Here is a 26,879-nt window from a genome sequence, read left to right as displayed (position 1 = left end):
TGAAGACTTCACTTTCTAAAGAATGTAGAATTTGAAAACTGCTACTAGAGTTTTCAAGTATAAAATGATATGATAATGTAGATGCCAACTCTTACTTTTAGACAGATATGAAAATGATCTGATTGAGAAGGCTGGTATTCAATTACACTTTCCTATCAACAAACAGACTCAAATTAAACTTCTAAAATTTGCTATCATAGATCTTATAACTACTGCACTTAAGGTAATAAAGTTGCCTAATGTAATTATTGTAACTATCTAAAAGGCTTGAGAATACTTGAAACTAGATATGAGCATATACACCAATCATTTAAGGAGAAAAATTTGTTGCTGTGACATTTACTTTATGAGCTGAAAACTCAATCATAAATACACAGGGATCACTTCAGGTTTGAATTAAAATTACTTAGTCTGTGCAAGCTATTAAGAATTCATCTCAAATTTCAGTTTATCCAAATTATTACCTTTCAAAACTCCCAATTACTGTTTTCTTTCAGGCATAGTCCCTGGCCTCAGACACTAATGCTTCTGCATCTAAAGCACCACTGCCAAAAGTCAACCTACTTCTGGGAAATATCAACATAATAAAAATTATTAGAGTTTATGTCAAGCTCCTCAACTTCAGTGTGACTTATAAATATTAATTATCACTGACTGAGAACAGGACCCTACCCAACCCAGCATTTGGTTCCAGGAATAACATATCAAACCCACACATGTTTCTGACCAACACACTTTTTTGATAGGAGGTGGGAGCAGAGCACTTTGACACCGGTGTTTTCTTTTCTGTGCTGCTTGAACAGCAGTATACTTATAACCCTAACTCAAAGAGTTTTCGGATTTCCCCCTATCGAACATTTAAGCTGCACCCAAGATACATCCTCAAAGACATATCTATCTCAGTTTTAATGTATATGCTTTGAAAAATAGCAAAATAAGATTGCTACTATTTTCTGAGATACATTAATATTCCCAGAGTTTGGTTAGTCTTATTTATTCTATGGATATCTGTCTTTAAAAAAATCTGGAGCTAAGAATAGCTTCCCACTTTGCAGACATGGAAATGTACTTCTCTTTCTAAAGCAAATTAAGGGACAACAAATCGTCTGAACAATTGACTAGATAATCCATTCCATAAAGGACATAAAAATTTGAATCAACATGTTATCTTCTGGAATCATGACAGGTGCTCTTAAGGGTAGGGATATTCTGAACAATGGAGATTTGCTGAGTGGCAGAACACTAGCCTTCCAAGTTCAAGGCCCTGAACTTCACTCTCAGAACAATAAACAACAACAACAACAACAAAACAAACAACTGAGCAAAACCTGGGAATACACCTCAGAACGACTGAATCAGGAAATCCATTTGCCTGAAGAAACTTATTTTCTTTTCAGAAGTAATTATTTGGGAAACTATGGAGGGCATCCAAACAATCACAGAATAAAACTTCAAAATGAGTAACAAGGGTTGTGCAGGCTGTGAAAGAGTGCTTTGTGGCAGAAACTGTCACACTGTGCATCTCAAGTTTGTTTGGGTTGTTGGTTTTAGTTTTCTATATGAACTAAAATCAACATTTAATCATTTCCTTGTAGAATAGATAGGATTATAGTAAGATTAATTGATAGTAGGAAAAGGATAGCATTTTGACTCATATGAGTCAATCTGACTGGGTCGTTTGGTTCGTGAGTATTTGATCTGGTTAAAAAATTAATTGGGGTATGACCGTGTTGAGGGTCTGGATGCTTACTACTTTGACTAATGGCGCTAATAAAGCAGAACCCAGTTCCTAGTGTGAGTGGGTGTAAATGTCCCTCATTCTAACCACTGAAGGTCCAAGGATGAGCTAAGACTGAGTGGTAGCAAATTATTTGGTTCCACATTGCCATCGCAATGCTGGGGACTTCTTCTGCCTTTAAGCTAGGAAGCAGATTGGAAATCATTCCATGGGTTCTGCTGGCTTTCAGAGTTGACTTGCTTGGTTTTCTTCACCATAGACAGACATACACCTTTTTCACTTCATTTCTCTGAAGTTCCTTATGGAGTTCAACAGAAAGATACTTGTTAAACTCCAGAATTCTAGGTCAAACCCATAAACCTATGACATAGTGCTTTCATAAGTTTACTCCTATATAGTCATAAAATATTCTATATTGAAAATGAGCTATAGTTCAGGTGATACAGTGTTTGCTGAAATGCATTAAACCCTGCAAGTTCAAAGTCATCCTTCAGTACAAAGCAAATATAAACAGATAAACAACTACAACACCTTGTATGGTACAATCGTAGTACAATAGTAGTAGGTAAGTAACTGCCTTTCAATTCCATGTGGTTTTGCAGACAAGCCCTCACCAGGGGGATAAGTCTGTTTTTATTTATTTATTTATTTATTTTTTTATTAACTTGAGTATTTCTTATATACATTTCGAGTGTTATTCCCTTTCCCGGTTTCCCGGCAAACATCCCCTCCCCTCCCCTTCCTTATGGGTATTCCCCTCCCAACCCTCCCCCCTTAAGTCTGTTTTTAAATGGAACTGGCTGCTTTCTTATAAACCAATGTCTCCTATATAGAAAGGAACCAAGCTAGAAGGATCCCATGAACAGCAGAATGTAGTTGAATCTAATGTTGACGTTTTCTGGGAATCTTTTTGTTTTAGATTCCTTTCTCCTTTATCAAGTCTCCTAAACCCACCTCCTGGTTCCTTTTCTGTTTCCAGCCACTGTGCCATCTTAGCCTTCTCCTGTAAGAAATATGAAAATGAGTTGCCATGGTTACAGCAGTTTATAAAAAGTTACCTCAGCTAATGAACGCTCTATTGAAAACTCTTCCCGATCATCAGATGAGGGCAAACATCAAAGAGAGTGTGTCCTTGAAATGGACTCATTCCATACACACTAGTTTCATTTCCTTAGTGCTACTTCTGATCAAGTCAGTGGACAATTCATTCTTTTTGTTCAAGCTATTTTGGTTTCTTGCATAAAAACTGATTGAAAAGGCAAGTATCACATTTTTATTGCATATGTTTAGTTTATATTTAGGGTGTGCATGTGTGCATTCATGTCTGTGTATGTGCATTCCTGTGTGTGTGTGTGTGTGTGTGTGTGTGTGTGTGTGTGTGTTTATGTATATATGTGAGTCAACAAAGCAGAAGGGGCACTGTTTCATGGGAGGAATATGACTACCTGTAGGTTAATGTCATTATGTACGTGAAGGCAGACAAGTTAGATTAAGACCATGATTGGACAGAAAAAATAAGGCAGGGACAAAGCTTTTGTAAGGAGAGAGGAAAGAGAAGAAGAAGAAGAAGAAGAAGAAGAAGAAGAAGAAGAAGAAGAAGAAGAAGAAGAAGAAGAAGAAGAAGAAGAGGAGGAGGAGGAGGAGGAGGAGGAGGAGGAGGAGGAGGAGGAGGAGGAGGAGGAGGAGGAGAGGAGGAGGAGGAGGAGGAGGAGGAAGAGGAGGAGGAGGAGGAGGAGGAGGAGGAGGAGGAGGAGGAGGAGGAGGAGGAGGAGGAAGATGGAGACAGGGAAGGATGACCAAGATCTGGATGGTCTTGAATAGCCAAGGTAGTTGGGATAGATTTCTGTACACAAATATATCTTATATAGGTGGGTGATTTATATCATTATCAATTGATTGTAAGTTTATTGTGTGGATGTATTGTGGATTGAGAATTTAAAATATAAATCTGATTGTTGGGATACAGTATGTTGAGTCTTGATTCTACTGGGTAGATGGGAGTTTGTACTTTAACCACCAGGAGGCAGTTGCTGGCAGTGTGGGTAGAATCTGTAGCAGGGAGCAACTTCCAGAATCATGATTTTACCAGGTAGCTCGAACTAGAGAACCACCAGCTGAGATACTAGGCCGAGATAAATTTGCACTAGTTCCAATGGCCCATTGGAGCTGGAACTAGAGCCCAACCAGGGAACGCAGGAACTAGTTCCACTGCCTTTTTTGTTCCGCCACTTTTTTATTTTTACCATAACAACTACCTAACTGTCAGAAAGAATTGACAAATAAATGTGAGGGCAAATATAAGCAAAGTAAATATATATGCGTATATATATATATATATATATATATATATAAACTCATATTACATACTAACTAAAACAATACAAATATTAAAATATTTTAAAATAAATAAAGATTTGATTATTTCATAGTAGGTTGGACACTGAATGAAAGCCAATTTATATCTTTGAATGTTCAATTTAGATTGATTTTTGCCATTTGTGACCAATATACAGTAATCTTGCTAGCATAACATCAAATATGTTACATTTATTATGACCAATAATCATTAAAATATTTTATGGTATATATTTATTTTGTCTACTTTTTTCAGGTATGTACTATAGTACATGTAGAAAGTCAGAGTACAAACTATGGGGCTCTGTTTCCCGGTTTTACAACGTGGATTCAGGTGATTATGTCAGGTTGGGAACAATCTCCTCTAGAGCCATCTCTCTGAATCATGAACGATAATCTTGATATTGGCAGAATGAAATTAAAGAGTCTCTCATCTTTCACTAGAGTAAAGATTTGAATTGAACTTGATACTTATGATGAACTATACTCTCAAATTGAAACACATATCTAAGAATACATAGTGTGGTGATTTGAATAGGTTTGACCCCATAGACTCATGTGCTTGGATGCTTAGGCCACAGGGTATGGTACTATTTGGAAGTGTGGCCTTGTTGGAAGAAATGTGTCACTGTAGAGATGGACTTTGGGGTTTCCTAGGGTCAATCTTAGCACAGTGTAGAATTAAAGTTTGGGAGTTTGCTCCTGGCAGCCTCAAGATATAGACATCTGAACTCCTCCTCCAGGACCACATCTGCCAGCACGATGTTGTGATTCTTGTCATGATGATAATAAACAAAAATTCTGATAGTGTAAACCAGTCCAAATTAAAGGCTTTCTTTTTATAAGTGTTGCTTTGGTCATGGTGTCTCTTCACAGCACTGAAACCCCAAATCACATAAATAACATGAATTGAACTTGTTACAATAAAAAAAATGCTACAAAATTGTGTGGGCAAGGGAAATGGAAAGGGGTGAACCTTGAGGGAGTTGGAATTTGGGGATCAATCTTGGAGAAGAGAGAATAGAAGTCTATGTAGTCAAAATACATTATGTGAAATTCTTGAAGAACTAAAAATAAAATGAAAAAGAAGGAAAAAAAAAGATTTGAAGAAAAAAATAAGGCCAACAATAAATAATACCTTTTATTGTCCAGAAATGAATAGGAAAACATATTTTAGAAAAAAATGTTGATGTAGCTTTTAGAGTAAAAGAACTAATAATTAATTTAATTTTCTAGATTAGAAGACACACAAGCATTGTAGTATATTTAATTCTCAACCTCTGTTTGGGAGGAAGACTTTATTTGTCTCTAAAGTTCAGCCATTCAGAGCATATGCTAGAGAGATACAAATGTGTCTTAAATATGCAGCTGTTAACAGTGTGTGAAACTGTACTTACAACTACTAGTTCTGCACCATAAAAGGACAGAGTGCTCTTGGTGCACTGGGAATCCTGGGCTTGTTACTGGGTACTGGGAGGGTAATCTACACCATTCAAAGAAGGTGAAAACTGTAGAAGGTTGTTGCCCATTTGCTGTAAAAATTCTATAATACTTCAGAATGATCATAAAAACTGGATGCAGTGGTAGCTTCAGAAAAATAATATTTGCTGGACATGACAGAACGATCACTGGCTTTGACTACAAATATAAAACCTGAACAAGAGGAAGTCATAAAAATTCTCAGAAAGGGTGGGAGAGGAGTTCTTGATTCTCACCCCTAACTAAGGAGCTATTGGCAATAGCTGCTGCCATGGAGTAAAAGTGAGTTTTCTCCAGAGATTTGCCCCAGATTGGCTACCCATGTCTCAGTAGCTTTTCCTTCACCCATGCATTAATGAATAGCACTAAAGGACCTCCTTGGTTTTAAATAAGAAAAGAGAAACCTAAGTATTTGGGAGGAAAATTGGTGGTGATGTATAATGGAAAGAATCAGAGAGGAGGGAATTAGGATCAATTTGGTCAAGATACTTTATATGCATGTATGAAAATTTCAATAAAAGAACATACATGTACGAATAGTCAACTTGCGAGAAGTTCATGACTTGTGAACTATGAGAAAAGTTTAAGCTTTTTTTTTTTTTGTAAATAAAATCTTGAACTCTGTGAAAAAAAAAGGCAAATCTAGTCTTCCAGTATAAAAATCCGTGGAGCAAACAAACATCAGGATAAAAATGCATCGTTTTAGTGGATGACATGGAAAGGCCCCAACACTGGCACTCACCTTATACTTCTCTACAGACTGAGCTTCTGGAGCATGTGGAGCTGCTGGCTGTTGCAGAGATCAATTAGCCTGAGATCAGAGTTAGTCCACAAAATTCTCACTAGATCCAGATTTACAAGACTATTATTTTCCAATTGCGATTATATTTATGATTAAAGAAAACTTTGATTTAGAAAAGGAAAAGACCACTGTGACCAAAGTATAGAAAATCTGATCAAAGAAATCTGTTTCCAGATTTTTATTATTATTTAAAAGTAAGGCCATGACTAGTATTACCAGTTTATAGGTAGTACCAGGAATTTATTCACAAGATGTTTAGGGGAAAAAGTGTTATTTTCAATGAGTACTCATTTTTCTTCATTTTTGTTTCTTGACCTGAAACCCCCCTCTTCTTCACTCTTTTCTTATAAAATGTAAGAAAGATCACCATGTATACTGACATAGTTTCAAGTATGAATATTTCTTCCAACTGGATTAAAAAGTTGCAGCACCAGGATTTAGAAAACTCTGATATCTGGCAGATATATACAACTATAAACAATGATTGTATTTTGTTTCAAATGGCGCTAAGGACTGTAAACAGTGAAGTATATTACCTGGAGCATATAAAATGGACATGAATTTACACCTGTCTCATATCTATAATCGTTATTGAGGTGGTTATTTATATTCTCCGTATAAGTCAACTGAAAGACACAGCAGTTTTATATCCTCAGATTAATTTGGCACCCTCAAATGTGTAATGATGTGTGAACATTAAAATTCAAAGTGTTTCAAAGTGTTTAAAACTGTTTTATTAATGTACCACAGATATTTACAAGAGCTTAGTAATATACATTTTCTTTCCAAACAAGTCTGTATTAAGAATATGTCTCGTGATGGAGGCTGGAGAACGTATTTACAGAATGATTTGCTCTCAGAAAATTCCCAAAGATCCATAGATTGATTCATCGTGAAAGTGGCTGAATAACAAAACAGTAAAAAAATCCAACCATTGTCAGGAACTGGGTACTGGGCTTCAAGATCTGAACTCCCACGGAACTCAAACCTGAAAGATACAACCATCAAATAACGACCTTGCATGAAGTAAAACTGTCTACTGGAGTTATTCCATGAGACAGAAACTATTCAGTCATGTCTGTCTTTTAATAGTAATATTTTGTTACATTGAATTAAAGTTTAAAAACATCTGCTATTATAGGATGCAATCTCAAATGTAAATATGAAGAATAAAATTGCCCAAACTGGTGAGGACTACTTGAAATTATATTAGAACTGGCCAACATTTGGTCGTCAATGATTTCTACCTAGAACCTTCATGAAGATGAGAACTTGAAGCTTCTAAAGCAAAACTAGTTAGTATTACTTGATAACTGTGGGACTAGCCCACTTCCACAAGATTGAGAAGCCTTCAGCTTAGTCTAAATGCTATGACTGATAACTGAAGTCTGCCACAGACATGGAAAGAACAGTAGAGCTATATGAATCAACTTTATGTTTCTGCTTTGAGGCCTTTGATCATTTGTAGAAAGAAAAAGTCCTAAATTTTGTACAAGAATAATGATTCATGAATTATCTCCCCTTTCTTCTTCATTAATTTTCTTTACTGTTATTTCTTCCTTCCTTCCTCCCTTCCTTCCTTTGTTTATTTATATATTTATTATTTTGTTTTCAAATGAGAAGATTTCAAAAATGCACACCATTGTTAAATGTGACAGACGAGTTAAGAAAAACTGGCTGTCACCTGTGGCTCACAGTGGAAAATGGAAACACAGATGTTTTTCTCAACTTTTCTGTTGTAGGTGCCTAGTTCAGACAAAGCAGCAACTGAACTCACTTGACATTTTTGGAATTCTGATTTCCTCACTACTGCTTCCGTCTCCACCATCACTGACTGTTCTGATTTCGATCAAATAGTCTTCTTCAAATGGAACCAGTAGCTCAGCTGATGTATTATTTGTTTCCAAGACATGAGTTTTACTCTGTCGGTTCTGCCGATAGAGGATCTGTATGAAAGGCACAGCGAAGTTAAGATGGGTTTCACGTTTACTGAAGGTTCAGATCCTGTTATGATGAGGGAGAGGAAACATGTTTATATCAATGCTCTCACTTGCAATAAGAGAACCTTTACCAGCATTGTACCCCTTCATGCAGACATCTAGGGATGACTTATCATTACTTTTATTTTTGAGAAATAGTATCTATTTGGGATCCTTGTCTCTGAATTGGCAGTAGATTTATTATCTCATGCACAGAGTTTGAGTATATTAGTTTTAGGGCTTACTATGAAAAGTCATTTTCAGTTTGGACCCAATACAAATGTCTGAATATATAGGTCTGCCCAGAGTTAATTTACATTATTACTAATGGAGATTACTTGCCCTGGGCACTCAGAGATGCTCTTAATACTCAATAATGTTCTTGTGAGATTCCTTTTGTGCTGTTAAGGGCTCATATCTACCATATCCGAATTTTTTATCCTCCATTTAAACTTATTCATTAACATCAATCATGGATTGCATCTACGAAGAAGTTATTTCTTGATAGTGAGGGCAGTCCTGTGGAGGAGGGCGATTTCATGCTATAGTACTTGGAGTCTTTATTCTCCATATCATATTACTCCATATCCATTACTGGACCTAGAATACACAACCTTTATAATGAATAGAAAGAAGCAAGGGTATGCTCAAAAACTTATTTTAATCCTAACATATACATGTGTACAAATTTTATTTCTATTTAATTATGACATTGCTGATTCTTTAATGACATAATTAATAGATCACATAGAAAACTAAATACCTTGTAGCCCAGCACTTCAGACTCATTTTCCATAGTTTTTACATGCTCCCAGTTCAGGCATAATTTGGAATTTGACAGCTTCCAGGCAATGTTTGCTGGTGGTTGGCTAGGTGCTTTAAAATATAATAAAGATCCAAATGAATATTAATTAGCTGATATTACAATGCAGCCACATGAAAAGAAAAAATAAGTCCCCATTGTTAGCATAAAAGAAGTGAAATGGTTTATTGTTATTTGAAATATCATACTGATTCTAATCATAGCAAGCAAATTTATTCAAATTTTGGTCATTCGGGAAGGTCTTTGTGACAGACTTATGAATTAATAATAGTTTGCTGAGTGTCCAGTATTAATTTATTAATCATTGATGTTGAGTTTGCTTACTTTGCAATATAGAAAATGATGGAGGTTTTGTTATATACTTTTGGAACTGGCTATTAATCAATGCTAACTAAATTCAATTTGGAAGCATTCTACATATATGCATAGGCATATAAATATTGTGTTCATGTGTTCATACACAGTTAATTGTGAATACACATCAAATCCTTGATGCTATATCCCTAATTTTCACTGTAATGAACAGAACCAATTTAAGATACTTTAAGCAAAATGATACAAATAAAATATGAAAGCTATATGTATAAGATAACTTTTAGAACCCTGCCAGAATGTTGCAGAGCCTCAAGAGAAGCAGAGTCACCAAGAGAAGACATTCCTTTTGGGCATCTTATTGAATGGCCATGTTCCTTAGCCAGCTTCTCATAGGCTATGTTTTTGTCACTCAGTATGTGTGTGGCTGAAATCATAACTGTACACAGTACATAATATTTGAACATTCCTTTGTAAAGGAATAGCCCAGGCTAAAAATCTACTCCCACCCCCCGGCAAAGAAATCCTTTGGTGGTTGTCAATCATATGAATATAGGTCTTAATTTGGATATATGTTTATATTAGTTCAAGCAAAGGTGGCTATGCACTGAAAAGTAAAGTATGCTTTATACTATTAACAATGCTCTGTGGAGCAGAAATAGGGGAAATCCTCATAGGTGCATTAATCACTCCAAATAACCTTTTCTCTGAACTCAGTTCTTTGAAATAAATGTTGTGTTGGAGTAGAGTAGCATCATATATGAAAAGGAGGGTGTAGAATTACCATTCTAAAATCATAGACAGAGTTGAATTTTAATGTTTTATATAGCAACAATAATGTTACTTCTAGAGTAAAAAGTCACTTGTCCCAAAGTGTATAGTGAACAAGGAAGTGAGTCAAAACAGAATACAGGGCCATTAGTTCTTGGCCAGTATCCAATGGTTTCACCATGACAACATGCCGCTTCTCAAAGGGACCACATGATGATCATTTTGAGACTGAGAGAAAGTAAGGAGAGATTTCAGAATCCTTCGTCTGAGGCAGAGATCAAACTGCCCAGCAAGATAGTAGTTTTCTGAATGTGTGGTGTGTAGAGAGCCTAGCATTTAACTCATTGGAACAATGATAGAAACACAGGCAGCTTCTTTGAACATTTTGAATCAATTGCTGTTTAATGTCTCATGTATCACTGGATATACCCAACATACTGAACTAGGGGCATTGCTAATAACCTCCCAAACCCTGATCACCCAACTTTTCTACCAAGTTTAGCATGGTATAGGTAGAGAGATGATGACCATGTAGTTTCATGTGGTCTAATTATCATTTTCTGTATTGTGTTCTCATCGAAAGATAGCTGGTCTTTTTCACATATTTTAAAAATTTTTGAGTGGGTGTGCCTTTTTCTACTCTGTATCTTCAACACCTAGCACAATGCATCGCTCAAACACAGTATATGACTGATAATTCAGATTTTCAGGATCATGCATCATGCGGTGTAAAGCCCAAACTATTCAATGTCTTACTCCCTTTATCAAATTTAATATGTGGTGGGTGAGTGCATGGCTCATAGGTGACAAAATGGGAACCATGCATTGATCATACCATGCTATGATCAAGGTCAAATTACCATGGTCAGACGTATAGTAATTCATGTGTATTTATGTGGACCAATGAGACTGGCCAAACCAAGATAATTTCTTGATTAAAAAAACAAATTAAAATTAGTAGCATAAAATATCTGTGTTGAGCACATACTTAACAATTGGCAAATGCTATTTTTATTTATGACAGACTGTGGCAAGAGTATCATTACAGCTATGTTCTGTCCATTTATTTCTAAGTGAATTATATAATCGTTTTTTCACATATAAAGTAGCTAGGATAAAAGTTCTCACAAGATATCAGAGACTCAATATCTTCTAGTTTGCTCTTTAGGTACATTTCTTCACAGCAGTGGATCCAAACTAACAACATCATGCAATTAACATGGAGCACATGTAAATTCAGCCCTTCAATGTCACGTTTTTGTTGTTGCTGTTTTGCTGTGCTTTGTTCTCTCTAAACATTCATTTACTGCTGTGGCTTTTGTTTGTGCAACTGATTTAGCATAAAAGGATTCCTTACACTACTGAGTCTACTGTGGATCTAACAGGCAAGGAGTCAGGGAGCTGAATTGTGCTACCTTGAAAGCCATGCAGTTGTGACTTTGGCAATAACCTTGTCCTTGATATGTAGGCATGTGTTTCTTCAAAGCAGAATGCAAAACATCCCATGGGCACAGCATGAGAAGCGCTGCTAGTATGTATGACTATGGATTACATGGGTTACTTGGAATGTTTAGCTTCTCTTACTGTCTGGAGGAAAGGAAGACTCAGATTTTGAAGTCAAGGTTCCAGAGTTCTACCTGTGAGCCCTAGCTTTATTACTTCTGAAATGAGAGTCATAATTCCTAGTTTATAAAACTCTTGGATCATGTGAAATACAGTAGGAAGCCTTTGCTTTGTCAGAGGTTTGTTATCAAGCCTCAGTGACCATTAAGTGTCTCTCCTAGGTATAGTGGTTCCCCAATTTCTGGTTATGACCTCATTCACTTTCAAGTGTTCAAAGCACTTTGCCACAGATAATATGATTATAACATTTACAAATGACTCATTTTTTAAATGTATTTCGCTTAATTTGAAGATCCTCCTTTCATGACATTGCTTTTGAATTTACTGTGTACTTCTGAGAGGAAGATGCAAGAAAGGATTCCATTTAATTGCTTGGGAGGCTATCACGACCTATAAACAGTTTTGTCTTAATTCAATATTAATTTAGAAACATGGGTGTCTATGCCATCCACTTGTCATTAGAAATAAAAACAACTCAAAACTTCTGAAGACTCTTTTGAAGGCTCTCACCATACTATTGGCATGGTTAACAGTCCAGATTTGGCATGGAGGGCCAAAGCATAGAGCAAATTTTCTTAGTGAAATTAAAATTTCTGATTAACTTAAGAAAACCAAAGCACTTGTCACATGTATCTTACAAAACATATTATGTTTCTTATGTAACATTCATGAATGGTAAACTCAACAAACACTTTTTCTACCTTTTAATTTTTTTTGCAGCCAATTTCCAAAGACCAAAATCATGTTCTATTAATCAAGTGACAGAGCAGCATTAAACCAGCCCTTCACAGCTCTAATGGCTTCTCTGTAATCAATTTTTCTGTAGATGGCATTTATATTCAGCTGTAGTTCACACTGTGAACCCAATTCAAAAACAACTTCTTATGTTACACTTCTAAGTAACAGCATGGGGTTGACATTTGGGCAAGAGAGAAAGAACATAAATGCAAGATGAAATAAAAGCTTAATGCTTCCTTTATGTCTAAATATGGATTGATTGCATATTTACAGCAAGAAAGACTCCAGTGCAGAGTGCTAGTCAGCCAATGTCCATGTCCAAATTGAGTCCAAATTTGCAAACACTTTCTGTTGCAGTGTCTGAGTATGACTTTCTACAACAGGCACAGTGTTTTGTTTATGATTTTCTTTTCCACCTGAAATTACTGTAAATATTTTCTTCTTTACATTGTAAATCTAAATGCCATCTGAGTGATGCCTTTGCGGATCACAATGCATTTGCTATACCTCTTGGCTGTTTTGGATACGCATTATTTGGAAGGCGTGATATTTATAAGTACAACACATATATTATTTGAAAATGACTATTAAATCATCACTACTGTTATTATCATAGACATTAATGTACTTATTAACCTTTATATATGCATGTATATGTACAGATATGTACATAAATACATAGAGATCTTTTGACCAACTCTTTTTTTTTCTCCATCTTTATTAACTTGGGTATTTCTTATTTACATTTCAATTGTTATTCCCTTTCCCGGTTTCCGGGCCAACATCCCCCTAACCCCTCCCTCTCCCCTTCTAGATGGGTGTTCCCCTCCCCATCCTCCCCCCATTACCACCCTCCCCGCAACAATCATGTTCACTGGGGGTTCAGTCTTGGCAGGACCAAGGGCTTCCCCTTCCACTGGTGCTCTTACTAGGCTATTCATTGCTACATATGAGGTTGGATCCCGGGATTAGTCCATGTATAGTCTTTGGGTAGTGGTTTAGTCTTGATATTGTGCATGCTTATCCAATATGCATCCTTCTACATACTGTTTCTTATGTGTATCTATACCTCTTATTAGCACAGGTCATTTCCTGAAACTTGTAGTAATATCATTTTTCTTTCTCTTATGCTAGGATGTTTAGCGAGTAAGAGAGAAATTATCAGAAGCAAACACACTTCAGTACTTAAAACTATATGTAACTCCTGACAGCACTATTCATTGCATTGATGACAGAAACTTTATATTGAATAAAAGTAATAAAGTTCTGACTTCTCCACAGCTTTGCCTGTCATGATAGCCAATCATAAGAAACAGAGAATTTTGGTATACGTGAGTTCTTTTTTTCTGATTTTACAATGAAAAAGCAAGTACCAAATTGAAAATCTAGACGGTGACAGTTTCAATGTGTGATGGATGAGGACTTCTCTTTTTTCTGCTACCAGTATTCAGAGGTAATCTTGATGTCATCTCAAGGACATGGGAAATCAAAGTTAAATCCAAGGGTACCACTTAGAATCAGGGCTGCCTTCAATGTTTCATTAAAGCTGTTCCACCTCTTACACCTTGGGTGTTTATGTGTGACCTCTGATGAACATTTCTCTAAAAAAATTCATGAAAAGAAAGTAAGGACTAGAAGTACTTTTATTTCTTTTAAAAATGAGCAAAAATCCAAGTACAATAATGGGCAAAGTGATGTAATACATGTTGCCATTCAATGGACCTTCACTGTATTTTAGCCCTGGTGTCCTTTAGGTAGGTTATTTCCTTCAGTGTCTTAAAAACTCTAAAACTGAGCATGATCCTTGGCTCTGCTTTTCAGTTACAAACATATATTTATAATTATCAAATAATAAAACCCCAGCTTCTAAAATAGTTCAGCCTTTAAAGCGGTTCTTCACAAGCATAAGTTCAATTCTCAGCATTTAAAAATGCCTGGTGTCATGGTACATACTTAAGGTCCATACCCAGGAATATACAAACAGAAGAACCAATGGGGCATGCTGATTAGCCACTCTTGTCTACCTGAGATTATCCTCTGGCTTCCATAGAAGAATACACAGATATACACACACACTAACACATACATGTAGCCCCCCATCCCCTTGAACATACACACAAATCAATATATTTATACCAGTCAAAATGAAAGTATGGATTAAGTAATATGCATGTCCTCAGTTCTCTCACTATGAAATACCATTCTTACTCTCTTTCAAAATACCCAAGGTTGTGTAATCCCTTCTCAGATATAAATATATTGAAGGCAAAATTGAATAGAGTTGTAAAGAGGGCAATTTGTTCTGTTATTAGGAATGGCAGGGATACTGCAAATGGTGAGTTTATGTAAAGACAGAACAATAAAAACGCTAGTGGTATATTTATCATTTGGGTGTATGCACCACAGGATCACTTGTACTCTGCAATTTGATCAGCTGTGCTTTTCTGTAGTGGTCCCTATCTATTACAAAAAGAACTTTCTTTGAAAATGGATGAGTACTTCTCTTAACAGTGGACATCAGATTAATATTTAGTTTGTAGCCAGGAATTTTAAGAGACTAGTAAAGTGGTAGTTGCAGGCTCTCCTTCAAGATCTATTATTCACTAGTCTTAGGAGTTAGGTTTCTAGTACCTAGAAAACCCTCACTCTGAAGGCTCAGGAATCATTGCAGAAGAGGGAAGAAAAGAAAGTAAGAAAGATGAACAGGAAGCTCGCTGGGAAATAGTTCTCCTGAAATGTAAGAAAGGCTAAACTCAGAAAGTCTAATCACCATGGCTTCACGGAGAAGACCTGAACAATAAATAAAATTGAAGGGCATGCTAATAAAAGGAAGAAAGTAGAGACTTAGACCTACACAATGAACTACAAGAAACCAGGAAATGCTTAGAGTAAGAAAATGGTTTTCCACAGGGAAAAGTCCCACATGAAATTAGTCATCCAATGTCAAATGATTTATCCTAAATCATAAACTTATAAGTAACATTAATATAGAGTATGAGCAGGTTGAATTTATTATTTTGTGTGTTTGTTTGTTATATATGTGTTTATAAATGTATATATACATCAAAGTAAAAGAAGCCATTGGGATATATATATATATATATATATATATATATATATATATATATAGAGAGAGAGAGAGAGAGAGAGAGAGAGAGAGAGAGAGAGAGAGAGAGATGAAAAGAAATGAGATCAAGAGGTGAATTGGAAGGTTTGGAAGAAATAAGGAGTGGAAAATTATTGATTTTCATAACAATTTCAAACCATAGACACAACTGTCTCTCAGCTACAATAATCTGTTCCTCCCCTTAAAAGAAAGGGCAATGGATACAGACTCAGGAATGCCCAAGATGCTGAGCCTAAGAGATGATAATGATGCATAAGAAATGATAAAGATTGTGGCTTAATCTCACAGAGATCTTCAGATTTCTGCCTCCTCAGTGCTGAGATTAGAGGTGTGAACCCCAGGTCTGGATTTAAGATCTCCTTTAATTCCTCTTCTCAAGATGGTAACCTAGTTCCATATCATCTTTCCCTGAGGTCACCACTCCCTTTATTCTATTATTTAATTTATCTTCTCAAACATAGGACTTAGCTCCATTCCACCTTTTGGTTCTTCCTTTCTCCTCGAACTGTACAGTATGTATTTTCTTCCTTCCTCAACCAGCTCCTTTTGATCAAATGTTCTTAGTGAGAGTGCACCTTAGTATATATACAGCAGTCTGTACTAGGATGCTTTGAGATTGCCTTTGCAAATGCAATCAGTCAACGTAAATCTCTTTGCATTAGCCAAAGATAGAGTCTTCCTGTAACGGCAAGAAGCAGCTACATTCTCCACTAAAATATCACAAAGAAGAACTCTAGGTAATGGAATAAATAGTTTTTACTTGGCACTTCTTGAGGGACCCCTCCCAGTTTAAAGTACACTTAGGATGACTGTCTTCTGTGCTTCTACTAAGTATGTTCCATTAGGAATCCCTTAAAGCATTATGCTGCTTTACTAACACAAAGTTTCAAATTTCACATTCTCTCAAAAGCAGTATAGTTGGGCCTATCACAGCCATGACCCAGTCCCTGGTGCCACTCTGTGTCTTAGGGTTTCATGCTGTGAAGAGATACCATGATCAAGGCAACTCTTATAAATGAAAAAATTCAATCAGGGCTGCCTTACATTTATAGAGGTTTAGTTCATTATCATATGTCAGGAAACATGACAGTCTCCAGGCAGAAATGGTGCTAGAGGAGGAGATAGAGTTCTAAAGCTTTAAAACAAATTTCTTTTTTTTTCCCCCTGACGCTGAGGACCAAACCCAGGACCTTGTGCTTGCTAGTCAAGCGCTCTACCACTGAGCTAAATCCCCAACCCCAGAGTTCTAAATCTTGATCCACCAATAGCACATGGGACCTATCTGCCATAATGTGTATGGAGGCATATGTGAATAGGAGGTCTATCCTCAAAGTGACATATTTCCTCCAAACACAAAAACCACATCAATTCCAAAAGACAAAACTTGTAACAGTGCTACTTCTGTAGGGCAAACATTCAAACATATGTCTACGGGGGCCTTACTTATTCAAGCCGCCATACAGGGCATGCTAGATGGACTTACTTTTAATAAAACTGCTTGAAGAGCTACATTCCTTACTTGATGGGGAAATAATGTGCTATTATATAACACCAATAAGTTTGGCATTTAATCTAAAATTTTAAAACTATTTGAAGTATTGTGTTGGTTCGACAGTATAAAATTGTATCTTCTTAAAGGAATATAAAATTGATATAAACCATATACACTTAACTTAGGGTACATAAAATATTAAAAACAGTAACAGTACTAATCATATACATTTCTAATAAGCCTGTATTTTGTCAGAGACTATTAAAAAATCTTCTCCTGTTCTTTGGTATCTCTCACTCAGAATAATTCCCTGGACAATCTCAAAGTCAGTGGTTGATGGGATTTTCATTCAGACTTGAGGTTAGGTAAGAAGAAACCAACCTGCTCCAGAAACAGAAGACTGTTGTCTTTGTTTTTTATTTATTTATTTATTGTTGTGACAAAACACAATGATTTAGGTAATTTATCCAGTAAAGTATTTAATTGGACTTACAGTTTCAGAAGGTTAAAGTCTACATTGGTAGAGCAATGCATGGTGTTAGAAAACTCAGAGCTCACAACTTCATCCACAAACAGAAGGCAGAAAAAGCATACTGGGAATAGCATGAGTCTTTTGATATCTCAAAGCCTATAATCAATGATACACCTCTCTCAAGAAGGGCACACTACGAAATCCTTTCTAAAATATTTCCAATTGGGGGGCAAATAGTCAAATATATGATATTATGGAAGTCTTTCTCACATATACCATCACAATTATAATATAATAGAATGAATACTTCATTCAGTCAGTCAATGTAGTATAAGATAGGAGAAGGAATAGAACTTTATGTTTTTTAAAATCTTTTTTCTAGCCAATCTATCATAAGATAGAAAGTGGGGAAAACAGGGCATGAAGATTTCAGTTTACATGTACAGGCACTCAGAAAATGCTCTTAAATTCTGGAGAATACACAGTAACTAAAGGGCACTATGAAAGTCCAAAATCTCTGTCTTCCTGCTTTATCTTTTAAGTAATTTGATTACCTCTGCTCAGAGCCAATGAAAAATCAGTGAAGGCTGAAAGCAAAAAGGAAGCATAACTTTAGCATGTTCTAGTCCAAGATGCCTTCTAAGTTCCAAGAAGTCTGAGATCATTGTCCTTAACTTGTAATTTGCTCTTCTAGAAGACCTGAGTTTTGTTTCCAACACCCAGTTGTGAAGCTTATAACCACTTGTAATTCTAACTCTTAGGTGCATCTGTTACCTGCTTCTGACCCCTGCAGGTCCACACAAACATACACACACACACACACACACACACACACACACACACACACACACACACACACACAAACACCCTGACAAGAGACTTAATCAGAGTGGCTATACAGCAAGAACAAGTATAGAAGTTTGGGCAGTTTATGTCCATATTTGGGAATAATAATAATCTTTAGGCCTTGATAGGGAAAAAATGGGACAAAGGGCAAAACATTTGTACATATAAAATTTGAATAGAGTCATTGCTCTGTAGATAAAATTAAAATGCTTATCACCTTCTCATCTTTACACAATCTGTATCTTGGGGTCTTTTAAATACTATTAATATACTCTATAATAACCCTCGATATTACCTGAGCAGGTAATTTAACAATACCTCCAGGAACAGTTAAGTGAAGTGGGGCAGGCTATCCACTAAATAGACAATTGTATGTCATGACTGAGGTTGTACACTGCAGCAGGAGCAATCATCTTAGAGTAATCGACTTGTTCCTTTGAGAAATAAAGACTTCTTTGAAACACCTTGCAGAACCATAGCTAAGACGGTCATCAGATCATTATTTGACAATGGCTGTTTAATTATAAAAATCAGAATATTTTTTATATTTGAGTTGGCCCTTTGTTATTAATTAGCTCTTTGACCTTGACCAACATTTACAAGAATGCACATAATGTTGTTTTTTCCTCTTTCTGTAGGTGAAATGATTGAAACTCTGAAGACTGAATAACTAATTTGTGTCCACAGCCAAGGGATCGGTATTTTATCTCGAGCAGCAAACATTATAATCTTAAGAACTCTTCTCTTAGTCATAGACATAATGTACTTTCTTTTTAGAGATCTGAAAATATCAAAATAGTTTATTTTATTCCCACTTAATGTAAAAATTATCTGGAAAAGTACAAACCAAGTCACCAAGCCTATGGAGCAATAAAACCTTGTGGTAGAAAGAATGAAGTAGCCAGGGAGCACAGGAAAGGCTACTACTCACAGATTAATGTTATGTATGACCTGGATTATGGTGTATACTCACGGGACTTTTTCGTGGTGACATTAACTGGTGGACTTGAGGGTCCGGTCCCTGCAGTGTTGTAGGCTCTCACAGAAGCAAAGTAAATCGTATTAGCTCTTAGCCCTGTAATATTCTTGGTTGTGACATTTCCACTGACTCTAATTTTCCCAATCATAGATTCTTTGGAGTTGTCAGTCCAGTATAAGACCTGAGTGGTAAAACCAAAATGATGAATAAATTCATTGTTTTCTCTAAAATATCAACTGTTGGAGAATAAATGACAAAATGTGTTTACTAAAATGTATGTACTTCTCCAGGAAAATAAATATATTAATAGAGAGTAAAGAAGGAATATTTTCCATGATAAAAAAGAATACCTGGGTATTTTTAAGTTACCAAAATGACTTAAAATTATCAATTTTAACAAAGAACATATAATAATTCAGAGTAATACAAACCCTATTCCATCAATCAGATGTGTTGGTATTACCCTTTCTTTCAGAATTCTTGGATACCCAGAATAATTAATGACTCAAACCACAGTATTCACTTGCTATATAAAACATTATTTCACACACACTGAAATGATACAAAAGAGGGGTTGGGAATTTAGCTCAGTGGTAGAGCGCTTGCCTAGCAAGCGCAAGGCCCTGGGTTTGGTCCCCAGCTCCGAAAAAAAAGAAGAAATGATACAAAAGTACATGAAGTTCAGTAGCAGCTCTTGAGATCCCAAATACAGCATGTTAGAATTTATATATACAGAGAGAGAGAGAGAGAAAGAGAGAGAGAGAGAGAGAGAGAGAGAGAGAGAGAGAGAGAGAGAGAGAGAATCTATTAATTTGAAGAAAAGCAATGTTGGTCAGTGAGGAAAACAGATTAGAAAAACATCAGTCTCAGAATAAGAGGGCATGGAATTTCTAAGGCACCTGGAACATGAGTAGAAGTTTTGTTTTTGTTTTTCTGTTGTTTTTTTTTTTACTTTTTTCACTTGCTTTTGTTTTTGCTTTTGCTTCTTTCAGGGGGAAGGGGTTTATAAGAAAAGAGAAGAAAAAAGGAGAGGAAAATGATTAATATTTAGAAAAATATTGTTTTATAAAAGAGAAAATATCCATGACCTGAGTCAATTGACTTGTAGGCTGAAGACGAATAAGTGATTAAATATGTTCCCATTACGTGCCCTCAATCTAAAACAAAGTTGAATAAAAGTAATTTACTTCATTTTGAACAGTTTAAATAGAACAAACTGAGAAAAAATATGTATTTATTCCCTTGTTTCTTATGTCCCTCAACCTTGATTAAATCTCTTCAAATCATATTCTAAAAAAAGGTCTAAGTAGAATTCTGTGGTTTAAGATTTCAAGAGTCTGACTTTACCCCTCTCTAAGAATATAATGATTCTAGTTTTAAAAATTAAATACTCTTCTCTTTGATCACTTGAAAAGAAATATTGTGGTAATTTCATATGAACTTTGTCCTCTTAACAGTTTTTTCTGCATTATATTTGCCTTTTACCTGCAATGCTGTAGTCTACACATCTTACTTGATTGCAATCACAAACCTATTATAATGGATATTTTATAGTGGTAAATTTGTTTACCTAAGAACACGTGGTAATATTCCTTCTCCTCTTCTCCGCTTTGAGCTGAAAACATTGTTATGGCTCAGATCTGCTATACTATTCCAAAGACCTCTATATTGAAAGACTCACTACAGGCCAATGAAATTATGGGGAGTGAGAAGAATCTAGAGGAGGTGGCATCTTGTAGGGAGAGTTAGATCATTGAGATCATGACCCTGAAAGTGATATGACCAGGGAGCTGTCCAGTATCATTGTTTTCTCTCAGCCACAGCAAGCATCTTTCCTTGCCACATGTTCTAACATATCCTCTCTGTGCTCTCCCTCCCAACACACAAAGCAACAAGCCTAGTATAGTCTGAAACTCTAAAATTGTGAGTGAAAATAAATTATTTATGCCTTTAACATTTTTCAAAATTATTTATTTGTGTATATATACAACTGTGAGAATATATGTGTCTTTGTGTATATGACCATGTGGTACCTTTGCAAGTAGAGGTCAAAAAAGAGCATAGATTCATCTTTCTATATTCCACATTCTTTTTTTTCCAATCGATTATAACAGTTATTTAGGTACAATGGTGCAAAGCAGAGCCTTAATGCATATACTGTTATAAGATAGAAAACATGCCATCTTAACAAACTCCTATGCAGAAGGCTTTGTATAGGGAGTTGCCTCATTTGGATGCAGTGTTCAGTCAGTGTGAATTACCTCATAGCCCAGCACTCTTCCAGTGTTTCTATTCCAAGCAATGGCATTCCAGGAAACCTCCATGTCAGAAGCAGAAAAACTCTGGACAGAAGTTCCTCTTGGAGCCAGCCGAGGTTCTACCAGCAAGGAAATGACATCACTGTATTTAAGAGAAAGCCTCAAGGAAAATGAAACAAACAAACAAGCAAGCAAACACAGATTGTATGTAAAGTTGCAAGGTAAACCATTCCAACACTGAAAAGAGCTTACCATCTTCCCCAGAGTAGACAATAGACACGGTACTCAGGGAACCTTCGCCTTCATTGTTGTACACTCCCACTTTGACTTCAAAGGGAGACAAAGGCATGATGCTTTCATTTCTGTAGATGAACTTTGAAGATTCTACAAGAGCCACCTTTTCTTTCATCCAGGTTGTTGAGCCCACTGGCCGGAACATGATGATATATCCAAACCCCTCTCCATTCTGTAGTTCTTCTGGAATAGGCTTGGGCAGAATGCAATCAACCACTGAGTATTCCTGAAAAATCTATTGAACTGTATTTGTTGATTATGTTTCTTCTATACAGGCAATTATGGATATTTAATGAAAAACGAAAAGTACTTTCACATCCAGTTTCATTTAGGAAAATGTTTCTAATAGCTCCACATTTCAAGATGAAATATAAAGCAAATTATATATATATATTTATATTAATATATCAATTTATTAACCTATTATAATTAATTTATTAACTACTCATGGTAAATATACCTTATTTTCAATATTTTAATAATTCTTCTAAGATGAGTGTGATATAATCAACTTTTAATAACATTCAATGTAAGAAAGAATATTTTATTGAAAAACATATAGAAACTCAGTATTTTAAAGCATGTGCTTCATTAACAACATTGGTGTGCATTTATCCTGACAAAAAATTATGCATAGCTAATTTCAAGAAATCAAGGTCCACCCAACACAGTTAAAACCTATTGTCACTGAATGAGACTATTATGTGTTCTTTCATAACTCTGTAGATATGAAAATTATAATTATATGAACTGGGAAGAAAAAATTCTGTTTCATACTGGACATTTATCTCACCTGATTGTAACTACATTATATTTATGAATCAATAGAATTTTCTGTTTTTCTACAGGAAAAATATTTCTGCCGTGTTATTTTGTTATTTTATTATTTGATAAGTGTGTTACTAACCCAGCACATGATTAGTGGCCTTCATGGTCACATCCTTTAGGTTTCTGCTTGTACCACAACTTCCAGTTCTATACCGCAGAGCATAAGGCACAACATACTCCAGTATCTGTGTCTCTTTAATGCTCTATAGCAATTAACAGACCAAACCGATACCTCTTATAGAATTTTAATATGAAGTCCAGAGGGTACTAAAACAAAACCCAGCATAGGCAATAAGGACGACGAATGAGAAAAAAAATACATAGGTAAAGTAGAGTCTAAGCTTTTGTTTGTTTTGTTTCTTTTAAGCTATTAGACAACAGACTTTGTTCAGCAGGTAAGGGTACTTTTCACTCATTCTGACCACCTGCGTTCCGTCTCTGGATTCACAAGTTGTCTTCTGACTTCCACATGGACGTTTGCTTATACACAAGCATGCGTACCCCACGTGCAGAAAACAAAGGATGTAATAAATATCTCTGAAAGTTCTAAAGAAAGTAGGGAGGAAATAGAGATTCGTTAGCAGCCATGCAAAAACTGTAAGCCAAGCAATTGGAAAGCATCGCATCCATGCACAAGAAATGAGGAGAGCTCGGCGTAGGTTATAGGAACAGCTGACTAGGACTCCTATGGCCTCCAGAGATGGACGCTGTTCCACTTCCCCAATTGACTGGCTGCTCAGTTACAGACGTGTTTTCATTTCCTCATTACTTTCTCTGTAGCTTTAAAATAAATCCCTATTCACCGAGATGATCCAAACTCATCTCTATTTTCTCCCACATGAAGCAATCTAAAAAATACATTGAGCAATGAGATGAGAAAAAGAAAAAGGAAAACAGCTGATGAAACTGGAAAAAAGATTTTTCTGTTGGGAAGGGGGGGCAGAAGTGTACAGTTAGTTGGGAATGATTTTGAAGAGTCTTGTAAGATTTCAGCAATATGTATTTCATTTATTTTGAAGTTTTTTTTCATTCTCAGATGTCAATGTTCAGTTATATATCCAGAAGACATTTTTTCTTAGTAAAGCCCAAACGCTCTTTATCATGCTGTCCCGGCAAGAAAGGACTAAGACGCTTCCTGGTTGCTGCCACCGCAGAGAGCCCTTGGGCAGCACCCCGCAAGCAAACTTGAGCCTCGGGACCACAGGTAAGACCAACTTGTCTGCTGCAAGAGAGCTGCCTGGTGAGATCAGGACACACAGAGGCAGAGTTCATCTAGGACCAGGCACGTCCTGTGTTTACCGGAAGTCCCACACCCGCGGATCCCGGCCCGCAGCAGCTCTCTGCTCCCAGACCCCGTGGGAAAGAGACCTCACCGCCTGATCAGGTGGGCACTCCTGAGGCTGCAGAGCGGAAGAGACCACTAACACTGCCCACCCCTGCCCACATCCCTGGCCCAAGAGGAAACTGTATAAGGCCTCTGGGATCCCGTGGGGGAGGGCCCAGGAGCAGCAGGACCCCTGTCTGAGACACCTCCGGAACCTGAGGGAAACAGACCGGATAAACAGATCTCTGCACCCAAATGCCGTGGGAGGGAGAGCTGAACCTTCAGAGAGGCAGACAAGCCTGGGAAACCAGAAGAGACTGCTCTCTGTGCACACATCTCGGACGCCAGAGGAAAACACCAAAGGCCATCTGGAACTCTGGTGCACTGAAGCTCCCGGAAAGGGCGGCACAGGTCTTCCTGGTTGCTGCCGCTGCAGAGAGCCCGTGGGCAGCACCCCACGAGCGAACTTGAGCCTCGGGACCAGAGGTAAGACCAACTTTTCTGCTGCAAGAAAGCTGCCTGGTGAACTCAAGACACAGGACCACAGGAACAGCTGAAGACCTGTAGAGAGGAAAAACTACACGCCCGAAAGCAGAACACTCTGTCCCCATAACTGACTGAAAGAGAGGAAAACATGTCTACAGCACTCCTGACACACAGGCTTATAGGAGAGTCTAGCCACTGTCAGAAATAGCAGAACAAAGTAACACTAGAGATAATCTGATGGCGAGAGGCAAGCACAGGAACCCAAGCAACAGAAACCAAGACTACATGGCATCATCGGAGACCAATTCTCCCACCAAAACAAACATGGAATATCCAAACACACCAGAAAAGCAAGATCTAATTTCAAAATCATTTTTGATCATGATGCTGGAGGACTTCAAGAATGACATGAAGAACTCCCTTAGAGAACAAGTAGAAGCCTACAGAGAGGAATCGCAAAAATCCCTGAAAGAATTCCAGGAAAACACAATCAAACAGTTGAAGGAATTAAAAATGGAAATAGAAGCAATCAAGAAAGAACACATGGAAACAACCCTGGATATAGAAAACCAAAAGAAGAGACAAGGAGCTGTAGATACAAGCTTCACCAACAGAATACAAGAGATGGAAGAGAGAATCTCAGGAGCAGAAGATTCCATAGAAATCATTGACTCAACTGTCAAAGATAATGAAAAGCGGAAAAAGCTACTGGTCCAAAACATACAGGAAATCCAGGACTCAATGAGAAGATCAAACCTAAGGATAATAGGTATAGAAGAGAGTGAAGACTCCCAGCTCAAAGGACCAGTAAATATCTTCAACAAAATCATAGAAGAAAACTTCCCTAACCTAAAAAAAGAGATACCCATAGGCATACAAGAAGCCTACAGAACTCCAAATAGATTGGACCAGAAAAGAAACACCTCCCGTCACATAATAGTCAAAACACCAAACGCACAAAATAAAGAAAGAATATTAAAAGCAGTAAGGGAAAAAGGTCAAGTAACATATAAAGGCAGACCTATCAGAATCACACCAGACTTCTCGCCAGAAACTATGAAGGCCAGAAGATCCTGGACTGATGTCATACAGACCCTAAGAGAACACAAATGCCAGCCCAGGTTACTGTATCCTGCAAAACTCTCAATTAACATAGATGGAAAAACCAAGATATTCCATGACAAAACCAAATTTACACAATATCTTTCTACAAATCCAGCACTACAAAGGATAATAAATGGTAAAGCCCAACATAAAGAGGCAAGCTATACCCTAGAAGAAGCAAGAAACTAATCGTCTTGGCAACAAAACAAGGAGAATGAAAGCACACAAACATAACCTTGCATCCAAATATGAATATAACGGGAAGCAATAATCACTATTCCTTAATATCTCTCAACATCAATGGCCTCAACTCCCCAATAAAAAGACATAGATTAACAAACTGGATACGCAACGAGGACCCTGCATTCTGCTGCCTACAGGAAACACACCTCAGAGACAAAGACAGACATTACCTCAGAGTGAAAGGCTGGAAAACAATTTTCAAAGCAAATGGTCAGAAGAAGCAAGCTGGAGTAGCCATTCTAATATCAAATAAAATCAATTTCCAACTAAAAGTCATCAAAAAAGATAAGGAAGGACACTTCATATTCATCAAAGGAAAAATCCACCAAGATGAACTCTCAATCCTAAATATCTATGCCCCAAATACAAGGGCAACTACATATGTAAAAGAAACCTTACTAAAGCTCAAAACACACATTGCACCTCACACAATAATAGTGGGAGATTTCAATACCCCACTCTCATCAATGGACAGATCATGGAAACAGAAATTAAATAGAGACGTAGACAGACTAAGAGAAGTCATGAGCCAAATGGACTTAACGGATATTTATAGAACATTCTATTCTAAAGCAAAAGGATATACCTTCTTCTCAGCTCCTCATGGTACTTTCTCCAAAATTGACCATATAATTGGTCAAAAAACGGGCCTCAACAGGTACAGAAAGATAGAAATAATCCCATGCGTGCTATCGGACCACCACGGCCTAAAACTGGTCTTCAATAACAATAAGGGAAGAATGCCCACATATACGTGGAAATTGAACAATGCTCTACTCAATGATAACCTGGTCAAGGAAGAAATA

General features: G+C 36.7%; 1 protein-coding gene across 3 annotated transcripts in view; it reads right to left on the bottom strand.

The window, feature by feature from the left end:
* Nucleotides 1–7,085: 7,085 nt before the first annotated feature.
* The window catches only part of Cntn6 (contactin 6), a 397,730-nt gene continuing 377,936 nt past the window's right edge, over nt 7,086–26,879 (bottom strand). For 2 of the 3 annotated variants that reach the window (XM_087656200.1, XM_087656201.1), the window contains 6 exons: nt 22,047–22,281; nt 21,798–21,913; nt 19,531–19,717; nt 9,117–9,229; nt 8,152–8,320; nt 7,086–7,362 (listed from right to left, as the gene is read on the bottom strand). In XM_087656200.1, the coding sequence (XP_087512326.1) occupies nt 7,262–7,362; nt 8,152–8,320; nt 9,117–9,229; nt 19,531–19,717; nt 21,798–21,913; nt 22,047–22,281 (921 nt within the window). In that variant the 3' untranslated portion in view covers nt 7,086–7,261. 3 annotated transcript variants of the gene reach the window in all.

The sequence above is a fragment of the Rattus norvegicus genome, chromosome 4 (genome assembly GCF_021556685.1).
Source record: "Rattus norvegicus strain SHRSP/BbbUtx chromosome 4, alternate assembly SHRSP_T2T, whole genome shotgun sequence".
Classification (NCBI taxonomy): Eukaryota; Metazoa; Chordata; class Mammalia; order Rodentia; family Muridae; genus Rattus; species Rattus norvegicus.
The sequence above is the reverse complement of the archived record's forward strand: the minus strand, read 5'-3'. Positions and strand labels throughout refer to the sequence as shown.